The sequence below is a fragment of the Myotis yumanensis genome, unplaced genomic scaffold (genome assembly GCF_028538775.1).
Source record: "Myotis yumanensis isolate MYYU_CA2020_CCGP unplaced genomic scaffold, mMyoYum1.0.hap1 SCAF_3, whole genome shotgun sequence".
Taxonomy (NCBI): Eukaryota; Metazoa; Chordata; class Mammalia; order Chiroptera; family Vespertilionidae; genus Myotis; species Myotis yumanensis.
In genome coordinates, this window is record NW_027223754.1 from 116,221,680 (window position 1) to 116,237,931 (window position 16,252).

The 16,252-nt window shown below is 48.5% G+C and overlaps 1 protein-coding gene across 1 annotated transcript in view; it reads left to right on the forward strand.

Annotated features, from left to right (window-relative positions):
- The first annotated feature begins 1,220 nt into the window (after positions 1–1,220).
- The window catches only part of USP12 (ubiquitin specific peptidase 12), a 121,385-nt gene continuing 106,353 nt past the window's right edge, over positions 1,221–16,252 (forward strand). Inside the window, exon 1 of the mRNA XM_070409430.1 lies at positions 1,221–1,457. Coding sequence (XP_070265531.1) covers positions 1,410–1,457 — 48 coding nt within the window. The 5' untranslated portion in view covers positions 1,221–1,409. The remainder of the gene's footprint in view (positions 1,458–16,252) is intronic.

A 16,252-nucleotide genomic window follows, 5' to 3' on the forward strand; every position in this document is an offset into this window, starting at 1 on the left:
ATATCTGATTTTATAAGTTTGTCTGAATTCAGTTCATCAGCCCCACTGAAATGGGGGAACCCAGGAAAGCACCCCATTAGTACGTTACACCAATCAAAAAATATCACAAGCTTTCTAATATAATAATTTATAAAGTTATGCTACACACTTGAACTACTTTCTCAAATAGAAAGAAATAAAGCTGAGTTGCTTGACACGAACAGGGTAAAATGAGTTTTATAATCATAGAAAAGAGGAACTATACCGCTAGCTAATACTGCTTAAATGTTTCTCACGGGACACTTCTTGTTTGAGAGATGTCTGGTCCTGGTAACATCATTATCATTATTGGGCTAAGATCTTCTCCATTTTGCAATTCAACTTTCAGGATGAATATGTTTAGAAACTATATTTATAAACAAATTCTGAATTTATGGCCAACAGGCAGGCATAAGGCAGCTCCGCCCCCGTACCATTACTTACCTTTCTTCTTAATTCAAAGAGTTAAACATAGTTTCTTTTTTGCCTCTTTCATTTTTATGCAATTGGCCTTTTGCTAAGTTAGGGAGTTTTGACTCAGGCGATTCACCAAAGAAACAAACCACCTTACATTTTGTTTAGTGCTTGGAACGTTGGATTACCTGGGTTATTTTAAATGTACAGAGGCAGGTTTACTGCCATCCCACTCAGAATTATCCACATCACTGCCCCATTTTCTGCTTCAGCAGTGAGAAATAGCTGTCCTCTCGCCCTCGCTGGAGGCTTCGGGGCAGTCCCTCCCGGGATTTGCACACCCCTTCCCCACCCCCAGCCCCAGCGACGCGCACCTCCCCAGCAGCCCCTGGCTGCACCTGGAGCTCGCGCGGACTGTAGCAGGCTCTAGGACCGCGAGGGACGCCGGCAGGAAGCGGCGCCTGGCCGAGCGCCGGGCAGGGCCGGCTCGGGAGTCCCCCACAGGCGCGCTCCGGGAGGGAGGGGCGTGCGCGGGGAAGTGGGCGGGGCTGCGCGCGAGGAGGTCCCGGCGCGCGGCGGGTGGGCGGGGCGCGCCGCTGGGCCGCGCAGCCGCGAAGCGGGCGGGGCTTTAGGGCCTCGGTGGAGCCCGCTCCCCAGCGCGCTGGGCGGGGTGCGTGTCGAGCAGCTTCGCGGGCAGGCGCGGGCCCCGAGGCAGCGGCTGCGCCCTGTGCCGGGGAGGTGCCGGGGAGGAGCCGGGGGCGGGCGGGCAGCCAGCGGGAGGGGGCTGGGACCCGAGGTGGCAAGTGCCGGAGCGCCGGCGGCGACGACGGCAGCGTTGGCAGAGCAGGCTCGGTGCGTGGGTCCGCGGCGGATCGGGGTCCGCCCTCGGGCTGCGGTGCGAGAGGGCGGCCCGGCTCCCCTTCTCTCCCGCCCGCCGCCGCCGCTGCTGTGATTGGGTGGAAGATGGCGCTGGGCGGATGGAAATCCTAATGACAGTCTCCAAATTCGCCTCCATCTGTACCATGGTAGGTGCGGCGGGGGGCGGCCCGGGACCTCTGGGGCGGGCTGGCGGCGGGACCCGTCCCCGCCCTCCGGCCGTCCGCGGGGCCTGGGTGGGGGTGGTGGGCAGCGGGGGCAGTTGGACGGCGGCGGGCGGGGAGCGCGGGGATTAGCGGCCCGGTGGACGGGGCGGCGCGAGGGTGACAGAGGGGGCGCCCGTGCCGGTTGTGGCGGGGGGCGGGCCCCGGTCTTCAGCGCCCTGGGGCTCAACTGCTGAAGTCTTCCCGAGGCGCGGGGGCCCGGCGGCGGGCGCACCCGGGCTGGAGCGCGGCCCCGGCCGGGGTCGGAGGTGGGAGGTCTCCGGCGCGCGCGCTCCGCGGCCGTCTGGCAGCGTGCGGAGCGGGGAGGTGGCCCTGCGCGGCGGCGGGGGTCCGCGGGCGGGAAGGCGGGGTCTCATTCCTGCCCGGGAGAGGACGGAAGTCCAGTGCGGATTCCCTCCCGGCGCCCGGGCGAGGCCGAGTCCCCCCCGCCGGTGCTTAGGGGAAGGGTGTGTGTGTGTATGGAGATGGAAACTTTAAATAAGTGCGGTGGAAATTTTCTCCATTACTCCTCTTTCGGAGAGTAACGAGCTTTCCCTTACCCAACCTTGTGTCCAGGTGGCAGTCTTGTCTTTGGGAACCTACGTTAATGTTGCAAACCGCTTAAGCTTTCCTGTCGTTTGTTTACTTGAATTTACTAGGGGCACATCTGTGTGTGGCTTGATGTAGTTCTGTGCAGGGACTGACTGCAAAATTGTGGTCTGTGTTCTCTTGGGGTTTCTACATAGACTTGAAGGGCAAAGTGCTAATGCCTGTTGAAAAGTCCCAAGTGAAGCAAAACGTGGGTGCATGTAAATCTTGGTAATTTTTGTGCTTAGCCAGGAGGACCACAGTTTCCCACCTGATGGGGCAAATTCGTTTCAAGCTTTTTATGAGCTTACATCTGAGAACCATAATTATGGGCCACCACAGAAAAAAGTTATTCTTTTCAACGAGAGCCTGGTAATTATGTTTTAAAAGAATTTTGAAATCTTTCCTTGTGTTTTGTCTTACTAGCCTTTTTATAGGAGATCCCCAAGCAATCTTCGATTTAAGGGTGGTATATTTTATATACCTTTTTTAAAGGAGTGGTGAATCAGGTCCGCAAGATGCTTTAGAAGCAGATTCTGTACTGCATGCTGATGAACAGTATTAAAAAATGGCTGAAATCAGGTGGGATTAAAACCTACAGCAGTGCTTTTCAACCTTTTCATCTCATTGCACACGTAAACTGATTACTAAAATTCTGTGGCACATCAAAAATATATTTTTTGTTGGTCTGACAAAAAGATACACTTTTAATTCATTTACACTGATGGCTATTGTTGTGGTGGCTGTTATAATTTTTTTTACTTGACAGTCTAAGGGAAAAGAGGTCAATGCCCCTCACTAAATAATTAGATATTGTGTGTTTTAAAAATTCTTGTGGCACACCGTTTGAAAATCATTGATCTACAGAATATCAGAAATCATATTGAACCATGAATCATTGGTGAATTCATTTCCTCAAATAGATATTTGTTTTTCTCACAATTTATATTTTAGGAGGTATTGATATTAAAGCAACTATATTAACATGATTTTTGAGGGTCATTTAGATTATTTTTAGATATTCCAGTTATTCTATTTCAGAAGGAATATGATAAGTCTTTGAGAGTGATAATCTTGCCAGATTGCTGAGCTACTCAGATTTTTGGGTCATAGTTCATTGTCAAAGTCTAGTTCTTCAGGAGTGATGTGTTACTCTTTACTAACCATTCATTTACTCAGGTATATCAGGTATACTAGTACATTTGGCACCCTTTAAGGGCTAGATACTGCTGAGTGTTAGGTAAAGAGCAGTGATCAAGACAGCCTCTGTTTTCATGGTGTTTACAGTGTAGTTGAGGGAAACACACAATATTCAAATGAACATATTAGTAAATGTAACATTTATATATATAAAAGGCTAAGTTGATTCGCACATGTGCGATACATATAAAGCTCTCTCTGGCGCCTGCACATGTGTGTTTCCATCTGTCATTGTCGATGGCAAATTTGGTTGACACTTTTATTATAGAGAGGGCAAATAGTGATATTAAAATATTTCTTCTAATTAATTTCCTTTCAATGTGCACAAATCCGTGCACCAGGCCACTAGTATACTATAATCAGATTAGGAAAATGAGGCACAGAGAGATTTGCCAAGTCAAACATGAGTAAGTGGGATTCTGATCTCAAGAGTGTAGTCTCTGAAGCTCTTCCTAGGGCTTCCACTCTGGGGCATTAATTGCATGTGGTGTGTGTGTATTGTTGGCAAATACAAAAACACCAGTGCCTGGCCAAATGAGAATGTTTCAAAAGTAATGTTAAAATTGTGTCTATATTTATATTTTGATGTGCTTCCAAAGTAATGCTAAATATCTCAAAGTAATTTGCAATTTTATCCTTTAAAGAAAACTGTAACTTACCTTCTGAGGATTTTAAAATTAATAGTCAAGGAAAATGAAGATATTTACCTCTGTGCTTTTATAAATGCTATTTTTCTAGGCTTTGAACACTCCGCCTCCCCCCTTGTCTAGTGAATTCATAACTGTCTGTCAAGCAGATAGCCTTACTTGAATAATCGTACCCCTGTCTGTCGCCATCCTTCATCCCCCTCATATAACTTAACTGCATTTTTGTTATCTCAGTAGCACTTATCATATGTAATGTGTTGTACATTTTCCTCTTATCTGCTTTTTAGATTGTGAAGGTTTAAGGGGAGGGGCTGTCATTTATTTCTGCCCTTTGGTGGAGCGCTAACTTCTGCATATAATAAAACAGTTTCCAGAGTCCTTTATACCTGAGCAAAGTGGGTTTGGTTAAACATGGATGAGATTGGAGGTGTGTGTGGAGTGGTGGAGAGAAGAGGGGCTGGACCTAAAGAGAATGATAGTTCTCAGAGAATCAGCAGCTGTGGAAACATTTATGATGAATTAAAATTTTATTCTATAAATAATAAAGTTCACATAATTTTTTCATTTGTCAACATAAGGTGCCTGGGCAAATTGGCAGCATCTTAATTGGGTTAAATAACTGTTAAAAGCAAATCTTTCAGATATGTATTTTTTAGATCACTATTGTTCTGCTTACATGTGAAAATTAGTTTGCTTTTCTTAAGTTAGCCTGACTCAAATGAGTGGTTATGTTTATATTGCCCAGAATAAATTTGCAAAGATATCTGTAGAAATGACTCTTGTTATTTGTCCGTGAAAAAAACGTTTTCAGTATCACATGGTGTTATTTTGCCTCTGAAGTAGTTTGAGACTTTCAGGGCCTGGCCAGAATAGCTACCCAATTTTTAATATTGTACTTAATAATGATGAAATAATGGGAAAAGTGGCCAAAACCTTAGAGAGGCCTATGTTTTGAAATTGAGGTGGAAGTTCTAGAGCTGTTTTTGGTGGCCTAGGACTGGAGAGTGATAGTATGGATCCTGACTGTTAATCCTGACTAGCTCCCACTGATAATTATTGTCCCTTCCTATGCAGTGGTAGTAGGAGTCATGGTTGGGAAAGGATTGTTGGGGAGGGATTGGATAAAAGGAGAAGCTGCTGCAGCAGAAGGTAGGTAGATCATGAGGTGGCACTGGCCTGACTGCTTGCTCACCTGCATCCACAGGGTGAGATAGATCTGTTACAACGTGGTGTCAGTGAGGCCAAGGCCACAAGTTAGCTGCCCAGTGGATCTAACAGGTTTACCTTGAGCAAGCCTGTATCTAGCACAGCACCCTGCCCATGTTTAACTTTTAACTACTCTTGGAAGAAAAGTCCCAGGTGAAGCTGCTATTTGTCTTTTCTTCAGTCTCACTGGCATCATTCAGTAAGAGTAAGCTGTGTTGTGTGGTCATAGCACTCCAGAAAGAAAGGAAGGGAAGAAAAACCTCCAGGCTCATGCTTTGTTAAGGAGGTGGTTTGATAGTCTCCTTTTTATGTAGTCAGAATATTATCCTATATAATAATCCTATATAATAAAAGGCTAATATGCAAATAGACCGAATGGTGGAACAACCGAACAACTGGTCGCTATGACGTGCGCTGACCACCAGGGAGTGTGCGTGGAACATGGCGGGCGGCAGCTGCAGCGGTATGGTGGAGCACGTGAGCAGGGGCGCCAGACCAAGGCAGGGCACTGGTCGCTATCATCGGGGCGAGCCTCTGGTGGTTACTGAAAATCCTTTGTTCCCGTGTGCCGCAGTCCCATCCCGCACTCACACCTGCTGCTGGCGCTGGAGCTGCAGCTCGCACCCACTGCCAGTGCCAGCCCCAGCCCGGCTCGTACCTGCAGAGGGTGCCAGAGCGGTTGCTCGCAACCGCTGCCAGTGCCCGGTGTTGGTCCTGATCACTCAGCGCCGTCAGCAGGTGCGAGTGGTGGCTGCTGGCCCTGATAGCCCCTGAGGGCTTCTCCACGTCCCCCTGCTCCTGAGGGACGATTGGGACAGCAGTCACTGCTTGCACCCGCTGACAGCGCTGGCCCCAATAGCTCCACATTGTCAGTGGGTGCAAGCAGGGCTGGTGCTGTCAGCTCGTGGGAGCGGCGGCCGTGGCGGTGGCGGCGGCGGCGGTGGCAGCGGGAATGGGGCTGCTGGCAGATAGGGGAAAGGGGGCTGTGGTGGGAGGGGCCAGGCAGGGGTGCGGAGGATGGGCCAAGACCCACCCCTGTGCCTACCGCAGCCTCATGGCCCACAGTTCCTTTCAAGGTGCACGAATTCGTGCACTGGGCCCCTAGTATTAGATAATAAAATTCCTTATATTGTCCCAAGAAATAGGGTCAATGAAATTTTTTGTTAGTAAAATATTTAATTTGTATTAATATTTTATTAGTAAAATAGTGCTTCAATGATAGGAACATTCAAAGTGAGTTGCCATTGTTTTGCTAATTTTTGCTGTTTTTACGGTAAAAATTAATTTAAGAGGGATGAAAACTTCAAAAGTAAGGAGTCTTCTATCATATACATATTGATTAAATACTGATAAGGAATGTTTGAGCATGTATTTGAGTAGGTTTAGTGGGGAGAACATTTAGCATAAATATTACAAATGTTTTATTTAAACCTGCTGATATTTTGAATTTGGTTAAAATACATATTGGACATTAAAAATTATATATTTTTATAGAAAACTTGGAAAATATTCTATAAGAAAGCGTTTGGAAATTCTTAAAGAAGCAAAAAAATAATAACTTATTTTACCTCTCAGAGCATATTTTGTGTTTTTTAGAAAACTTCATTGGGGGGGTGGGGTGGAGGAAGGTAGGGAGCGGTAAAAAGTGATGGAAAAAAATAAAATAAAGAAAAGGTAAGTAAAACTTCATTGAATTTATACCCTAGATAAAATTTTGCTTTTTAGTTTGCCCCATAAATAATGGTCTTACTGGTTTTAAAATCTGTACAGTTTCAGAATTAGTGGAGAGTTAAATGTTATAAAATGATGATATAACAAAAAAGGCACAGTGATAGCCTACTGAGTCCTTCACAGGTTATTTTATGATTATTAGAGGATAAAATTATATAGGAAGTAGAAATTGAATTTTATAAGAGATGGTGGGTTTATTCTAATCTTAGGCACTTATTAGTTATTACGAAAAAAGGTACAACCACCAGGATTTGAAACTTTTAATATGCTTTAAAAGTTTAGTTTTATGTATTTTATTTTTTAAATTTTATTTAAAAATTTTTAAAAAATAATTTTAATGTTGACATTATTGCAGACTCCCCCCAACCTCTGCTTTCCCCACCTCCACCTATCCCCGATTCCCCCTCTCTTGACTCTCACCACATTATTGTTCCTGTCCATGTGATATGCATATATGTTTTGTAGCTAATCCCTTCAACTTCTTTATCCAATTAAATATCATATTCAGTTATGTGCAATGTGTATAAATGCTCTGGTCTTCTTTTATATCACACTAGAGGCCCAGTGCACAAAAATTTGTGCACTCGGGGGGGGATGGGGGGGTCCCTCAGCCCGGCCTGTGCCCTCTCGCAGTCTGGGACCCCTCGGGAGATAACGACCTGCTGGCTTAGGCCTGCTCCCGGCTGGCAGAGGGCAGGCCCAATCCCTAGGTGCAGCCCCTGGTCAGGCTCAGAGCAGGGCTGATTGGGGAGTTGGGGCGCCGCCCCCTGTCATGCACAGAGCAGGGCGGATTGGGAGGTTGCGATGCCACCCTCAGTCATGCTCAGGGTGGGGCCGATTGGGGGGTTGGGGCACCGCCCCCTGTCACACTCAAGGCAGGGTCGATGGGGAGGTTGCGGCGCCACCCCCTGTCATGCACAGAGCAGGGCCGATCAGAGGGTTGGGCGCTGCCCCCTGTCATGCACAGAGCAGGGCCCATCAGGGGGTTGGGGAGTTCCCCCCTGTCACTCACAGAGCAGGGCTCATCAGGGGGTTGAGGAGCTCCCCCCTGTCACTCACAGAGTAGGGCCGATAGGGGAGTTAGGGCACCGCCCCCTGTCACACACACAGCAGGGCGGATCAGGGGGTTGGGGCGCTGCCACTGTCACACTCAGGGCAGGGCCAATGGGGAGGTTATGGCTCTACCCTATCACACACAGAGCAGGGCCCGTCGGGGGGCGGCGGGGGGGGGGGGTTGGGGCGCTGCCCTCTATCACCCACAGAGCAGGGCCGATCAGGGGGTTGGGGCACTGCCACTGTCACACTCAGGGCAGGGCCGATGGGGAGGTTATGGCTCTACCCTGTCACACACAGAGCAGGGCCTGTGGGGGGGTTGGGGGGGGGGTTGGGGCACCACACCCTGTCACACACAGAGCAGGGCCGATCAGGGGGTTGGGACGCCGCACCCTGTCACACACAGAGCCGCAGGGCGATCAGGGGGTTTGGGCGCTGCCCCTTGTCACGCTGATCCGGTGCCAGGAGGCCTCGCGGCTCCGCTGATCCCGGTGCTGGGAGGCATATTACCCTTTTACTATATAGGATAGAGGCCTGGGGGCAGGCTGGTTTGCCCTGAAGGGTGTCCTGGATCAGGGTGGGGGTCCCCACTGGGGTGCCTGGCCAGTCTGGGTGAGGGGCTGAGGGCTGCCTTAAGGCTGGCGATTGACTGAAGCTCCCAACCACTCCTTTTTTTCTTTTTTTTTATTCTGGGCCAGCTTTAGCTCTGGCTCTAGCTCTGAGGCTTCCGCTGCTGGTTTGTTTGCGTTCTATAATCGAAACAATGTATTAATTCCAGCTCTGAGATCCCTGCGGTTTTGTTTAGCTTCTGTATTTGTTACAAAGTTTCAAACTGCCAGCTCAGAGGCCTGCAGCGCAGGCGGGGAACGTTGGAGTCCTCCTTCACTGCAGCAAGCAAGCCTCATGTTCGCTTCAGTGCATGGCTGCCGGCCGCCATCTTGGCTGACAGTTAATTTGCATATACTCACTGATTAGCCAATGAAAAGGGTAGCGGTCGTACACTAATTACCATGTTTCTCTTTTATTAGTGTAGATGGCTTTGAGTACCTGCTTGCTCTGGCTAATCTATCTATCTACACTAATAAAAGAGAAACATGGTAATTAGCGTACGACCACTACCCTTTTCATTGGCTAATCAGTGAGTATATGCAAATTAACTGTCAGCCAAGATGGCGGCCGGCAGCCAGGCACTGAAGCGAGCATGAGGCTTGCTTGCTGCGGACTCCAACGTTCCTTGCCTCACTTGCTGGCCTCTGAGTTGCAACTCTAAGCAACTATGTACTATGTTGCAAATAAGAAGGTAAACAAAACCCCAGAAATCGGTGGACTGAAACCCAGCCGGACCGAAACATTGTATCCATGTTTTCAGCAGCGAGGCCTCAGAGCTAAAGCTGGCCCAGAATAAAAAAAAAAAAACAAAAAAAAAAGAAGTAGTCACTCGCCACCCCGGAAAACAGCCCTCAGCCCCTCACCCAGACTGGCCAGGCACCCCAGTGGGGACCCCCACCCTGATCCAGGACACCCTTCAGGGCAAACCAGCCGGCCCCCACCCATGTACCAGGCCGCTATCCTATATAGTAAAAGGGTAATATGCATCCCGGCACCGGGATCAGCATGACAGGGGATAGTGCCCAAACCCACTGATCACCCTGCGGCTGTGTGTGTGACAGGGGGCGGGGCCACAACCTCCCTATCTGCCCTGCTCTGTTCCTGACAGGGGAAGGCGCCCCAACCCCCTGATCAGCCCTGCTCTGTGCCTGATAGTGGGGAGCTCCCCAATCCCCTGATTGCCCTGCGGCTCTGTGTGTGACAGGGTGCAGCGCACCAACCCCCCCCACCCCCCCACGGGCCCTGCTTTGTGTGTGACAGGGTAGAGCCATAACCTCTCCATCGGCCCTGCCCCGAGTGTGACAGTGGCAGCGCCCCAACCCCCTGATCGGCCCTACTCTGTGGGTGATAGAGGGTGGTGCCCCAACCCCCCTCCACGGACCTTGCTTTGTGTGACAGGGTAGAGCCATAACCTCCCCATTGGCCCTGCCCTGAGTGTGACAGGGTGCAGCGCCCCAACCCCCTGATCCGCCCTGCTCTGTGTGTGAGGGGAGCTCCTCAACCCCCTGATCAGCCCTGCTCTGTGCGTGACGGGGCGGCGCCCCAACTCCCCAATCGGCCCTGCTCTGAGCCTGACCAGGGGCTGCACTTAGGGATTGGGCCTGCCCTCTGCCACCCGGGAGCAGGCCTAAGCCAGCAGGTCGTTATCTCCCGAGGGGTCCCAGACTGCGAGAGGGCACAGGCAGGGCTGGGAGACCCCCTGCCCCGAGTGCACAAATTTTTGTGCACCGGGCCTCTAGTCTACACTAATAAAAGAGAAACATGGTAATTAGCGTACGACCCCTACCCTTTTCATTGGCTAATCAGTGAGTATATGCAAATTAACTGTCAGCCAAGATGGCAGTTAACCGCCAACAAAGATGGCGGCTAATTTGCATACACAGGAGCAATGATGGGAGGCAAAAGGGGAAAGACGGAATAATGGTGGCCCACAGGGCTGCCTTTGCCCGCCCCCCAGCCAGTGATTGCCATCAGAAAGCCCAGCAGGCCAGGCGACACCCCTGTCAGGGGTGCTGGTAATCGCCATGGCAATCGGAGGAAGAGAGAGCCGGGGTGCAGGACCACAGGGGCCAGGGATGCCAACTAGCCTGCAGTCCCCTGATCTGCGATCTTGAAGGGAGAAGTGGGGCCAAAGGCACGGCTGCACCTGGGGTACCACGTGTAGCCGTGCCTGTGGCCTGGATATGCAATCACGAAGGGAGGGGCGGGGCCACAAGCATGGTGGCACCCAGGGCATCGGGTGCAGCCGTGCCTGCAGCCCCCCGGATCTACAATGGAGAAGGGAGGGGTGGGGCAGCAGGCATGGCAGCACACAGCACCGGGTGCAGGCCCAGGGTGCAGCCTGCCTGCAGCCCTCTGATCTGCCATGCGAAGGGAGGGGCGGGGCCACAAGCTTGGCGGCACCCAGGGCATCAGGTGCAGCCGTGCCTGAGGCCCCCGGATATGTGATCAGGAAGGGAGGGGCGGGTTAGCAGGCATGGCAGCACCCTGAGCACTGGGTGCAGGCCCAGGGTGCAGCCGTGCCTGCAGCCCTCTGATGTGCAATGGCAAAGGGAGGGGCGGGGCCACAAGCATGGCGGCACCCAGGGCATCGGGTGCAGCTGTGCCTATGGCCCCGGATATGTGATCATGAAGGGAGGGGCGGGGCCACAGGCAGGGGAGATCGGGGCTGATGGGGCAACCGCAGAGGTCAGCCAGCACTCATGCCCCCAACTGGCTCTCCCTGGGAGTCCGGAGTGGAGGGCGCTCTCCTGGGTAACCTGGAAATCAGCCTCCCAGGGCAACTGTGGAGAAACCAAGCCTGGCGAGCCATGGAGAGGGCGACCTACCTGGAGGCCACGCAGCTTTTATAGTTGAAGTCGCCCTGGATGGAGGACTGGGGGTAGCAGGGAACAGAGTCGGCCAAGTCAGCCATGGAACCCCGGGTCCCGCCAAATGACTAGAGCACATGGACTTCAATGGTCCTCGGTCACCTGCTGAGCAGCAGTCAGCCTGGACCAGGAATCAAACCCAAAACCTGACAGAATGGAACCCAAACCTTTGCTGTGCCAGAGGAGCTCCGACCCACATCAGGGGCCAGGGCACACCAGAGGGATTTTGTTGAGGGGCCCTGACAGGCAGCACCCTGAGCAGTGGGTTAGAACCTCCTCCTGATACAGCAAGGTTGCAGGTTGGATCCCTGGTCAGGGCACAGACAAGAAGCAACCAAAGAGAGCATAGTAAGTGGAACAACACACTGATGTTTCTCTCGCTCCCTTCCTCTCTAAAATAATCAATCAATAAAAATGAAAATAAAAAATAAACCCTTTGGCCCTAACCAGTTTGGCTCAGTGGATAGAGCATCGGCCTGTGGACTGAGGGGTCCCAGGTTCAATTCTGGTCAAGGGTATATACCTTTGTTGTGGGCACATCCCCAGTAGGGGGTGTGCAGGAGGCAGTTGGTTGATGTTTCTCTCTCATCGATGTTTCTCACTCTCCATCCCTCTACCTTCCTCTCTGTAAAAATCAATAAAATATATTTAAAAAAAATAAAAATAAACCCTCTGGCTTGCAGAGTTGCTAAAACAGAAAGCAAAGTCTCATCCCTTCCCGTTCATTCAACAAATACTTCATATGCTCCTTCAATAATCACACTGGGAATGGGTGTTTGTTTGTTTGTTTGTTTGTTTTGGTTAATCCTCACCTGAGGACATTTTTGCATTGATTTTTTTTTTTTTTTTTACAGAGAGTGGGAGGGAGGGAGAAAGACAGAAACTAATATGAGAGACATCAAATGGTTGTCTCTTGCTGAATCCCCGACCAGGGCCCTGGATTAAGCCGGCAACCCAGGTATATGTCTTCATTTGGAATCCAACCTGGTATCCTTCAGTCTGCCTGCAAAAGCACTATCCACTGAACGAAACCAGCATTTTTTTTTCTTTTTAAGTCCTCCTCTAAGGATATGTTCTTTTCACTGATTCTAGAGAGAGAGGAAGGGAGAGGGAAAGAGAAAGAGAAACATTGATCAGTTGCCCAAGCAACCCACAACCTGTGTATGTGCCCTCACCTGGAATCGAACTCATGACCCTTTGATGTGTGGGAGGACACTCTAACTACTGATCCACACCAACCAGGGCCTGGGGCTACAATGAGTTCCCTCAGGGGGGGTGCTGCTCATCCAGAAGCCGGGCTCATGGCTGGTGAGTGCAGCGGAGGTGGCAGGAACCTCCGTGGCAGCACTGAGGAGCTGCAAGCCGAGTGGTAGGGAGCAGCAAACAGGTGGGCGGTAAGGAGCAAGGGGTCCCAGACTGTGAGAGGGTACAGGCCGAGCTGAGGGATTCCCCCCACCCCCAGTGCACAAATTTCGTGCACCGGGCCTCTAGTATATATATAAAAGCCTAAGTGACCGAATGACTGGTCCCTATGATGCAGACTGACCACCAGGGGGCAGACGCTCAATGCAGGAGCTGCCCCCTGGTGGTCAGTGTGCTCCCACAGCCAACCTCCCGCGGCCCCTCCCCCCACCAGCCAGCCTCCTGCTGCCCCAATCTTCTCGATCGCCTGCCAGGCCACGGGACCCCACCCGTGCACGAATTCATGCACCCGGCCTCTAGTCTTTTTATAATAGATCTTAAAGTAGGTTATCTAATTTATCATGAACCATGTAGCCACTCTCACCCAGACTTTATCATAACATGTGTTATCTTATTTAATTCTAGGCTTTTGACCAAGCCCCCAGAGATTGAGTTTACTTCCTTTTTATCTCAAGTTCTTTTTTCCTTTAAAGTCATATCTGTTCTTGTTCTCCTAAGAAACTTACTGTTTCAGGAGATTATTAAAGCATTTGTTTACTTAGGAATTAATCCCTCTCCAGAAACCTTTATTTTTCAGATTTAAATAATTTAATTTTGTTCTGATTTCCTTTTTAGTAGTTCAATTTCAGAAACTTTATATAGTATTTTATGTATCCTACAGCATGGTATATTAAAAAGAGCAGTTGAACCAGAAGGTAAATTCTACTCCAGATTTTGACATTTACATCTATATGGGAAAGTCTTTTAAAACTTTGAGTTGATTTTTCTCATTTGTAAAATAAAAGGATTGGACTAGACACTCTTTAATAAATATTCCTTATATGTTTGTTTCCTTCTAGATTTAAAACTCAGAACTCTATGATCTTTTGAGAGTTTAGAAATGATTATTGATATCTTCATCGTTATTTTGGGAGCTCTAATCATGTTTAGGCAATGTGAGGAGCATGGAATTAGACATAGTTAAATATTAATTATGACTAATTTCCCTGTTTTCTTTTTAATGTTATTAAATTTATAGAAAGTTACAATCTAAAGTAAATATATTTCTCTTCCTTTAAAAGCATTTAGTGGAGGTTAGTGATATCACCATTTTACTCATTATCAGGCTAATTCACATAGCTATTTACTCACTTTTGACATTTTTTTCTTTTCCAGTGCCATTAGAAAAGATTTTAAAAAAGAAAAAAGAACAAAAATGAAAAAAGATTAGAATTGGTTCCCTTTTTTTCCAACCCTCATTTCCCTAGCCGTGAGTGAGATCTTGAACAAGTTACCTCTCTGTGCTACAGTTTCTTGTCTTTAAATTGGGGTAAAATAATATCTTAGTTCATAAGGTTGTAGAGTAGTCCCTGGGCCATGGTAATCACTGTGTGGTGGTTATTATTGTTATTACTATTACTATGATTCTAAATGGATTTGCTCCCCTCATGTGGTTAGAGGACTCATTGGCAGCACTAATTAATGTTAGCTCAAAAAATGCTAGTAACCAAAATTGAAATTTGTTTTATGAAATGCAGTTATTTCAGCCCATTTTCATCATAAGAAACATTAGTTTACTAGTAGTATATGCCTCTGAGAAAACACAAATTTACTTTGAAGTTAAGTGGATTAGATTATGATATAAAATAAAAATATAGATCATCTTATCTCTGTGTTGAATAGTTTGTAGGAAGAGATTTTATTCCGTCAGGGGGTAAAACTGATCTAATTTGTGACATTCTTAAACATGTTTTACAAGTTTAGATAAGTTGGGAATACTACTTTTTAAAAAATATATATTTTATTGATTTTTTACAGAGAGAAAGGGAGAGGGATAGAGAGTTAGAAACATTGATGAGAGATAAACATCAATTCAGCTGCCTCCTGCACACTCCCCACTGAGGATGTGCCTGCAACCAAGGCATATGCCCTTGACTGGAATCGAACCTGGGACCCTTCAGTCCGCAGGCCGATGCTCTATCCACTGAGCCAAACCAGTTAGGGCGGGAATACTACTTTTAAAATAAAACCTTAACATATCCTATATAATAAAGAGGTAATATGCAAATTAACCATCAGGCCCTTGCACAAGATGGCCAGCAGGGGAGGGCAGTTGTGGGCGATCAGGCCAGCAGGGAAGGGCAGTTGTGGCGATTGGGCCGGCAGGGGAGGGCAATTGGGGGCAATCGGGCTGGCAGGGGATTGGTTAGGGGGTCATCAGGCTGGCAGGGGAGTGGTTAGGGGGTGATCAGGCTGGCAGGCAGAAGCGGTTAGGGGCAATCAGGCAGGCAGGCAGGCGAGTGGTTGGTAAACCGGTAGTTGGACATCCCACGAGGGGTCCCAGATTGGAGAGGGTGCAGGCTGGGCTGAGGGACAACCCCCCCCCCCCCCTGCACGAATTTCGTGCACCAGGCCTCTAATATATATACATATTTTATATATTTTATTGATTTTTTTACAGAGAGGAGGGGAGAGGGATAGAGAGTTAGAAACATCGATGAGAGAGAAACATAGATCAACTGCCTCCTGCACAGTCCCTCCTGGGGATGTGCCCACAACCAAGATACATGCTCTGACCGCAGTCGAACCTGGGACCCTTCAGTCCACAGGCTGATGCTCTATCCACTGAGCCAAACTGGTTCGGGCAACCTTGCCATATTTGTTATACTAAAAAAACCACAACTTTTTGTCGTTAGAATGAGGTATATGTCTGTTAAAAGTCGGCTTCAGGCCTTAGTTCCTTTCAGAATTTTTCCTGTTTACTGGGGCCATATTATTGGACTTAATTCCCTCTTGCCTCTGTCCTTTACTCTTATTGGCCTACAGTGCAGTTACCCAACTTGCTTTTAGACATCTTGTCTACTAGTAAAATCTGTTCTATTTTGTGAGCTGGAAGAGGATTATTTAAGTATCTGTAAAGTACTTTAAGGTGTTGGAAGAAAAGGGTAAATGCTAGATATTATGAAGAGTTTTGGGCTGCTGAATTAAAAACTCAGACCCAGGATTGTTGAAAATACCTATTTATAAGATTTGATCATTTAAAATCTCATGCACAAAATTTGTATTATAAGGAGATGAAAGAGACAGTTTATATACATAATTTATTTTGGAAGAAAAACTATTAAGTCTTAGACTGTTTTCACAGAAGTACCCAATGAAGAATTGTACGATAGTGTAAAGTACAGAATCCTATATAATACAAGCCTAATATGCTAAGTGTCCGGTCGACTGGTTGGTTGTTCAACCAATCAAAGCATAATATGCTAATGATATGCTAAGGCTGCTTAACCGCTTGCTATGGTGTGCACTGACCACTAGGGGGCAGACACTCCAACTGGTAGGTTAGCTTGCTGCTGGGGTCCAGCCGATCGGGACTGAGTGAGATGGGCTGGACATGCCCTGGAGCCATCCCACGGTCCCTCCACAGCTGGCAAAC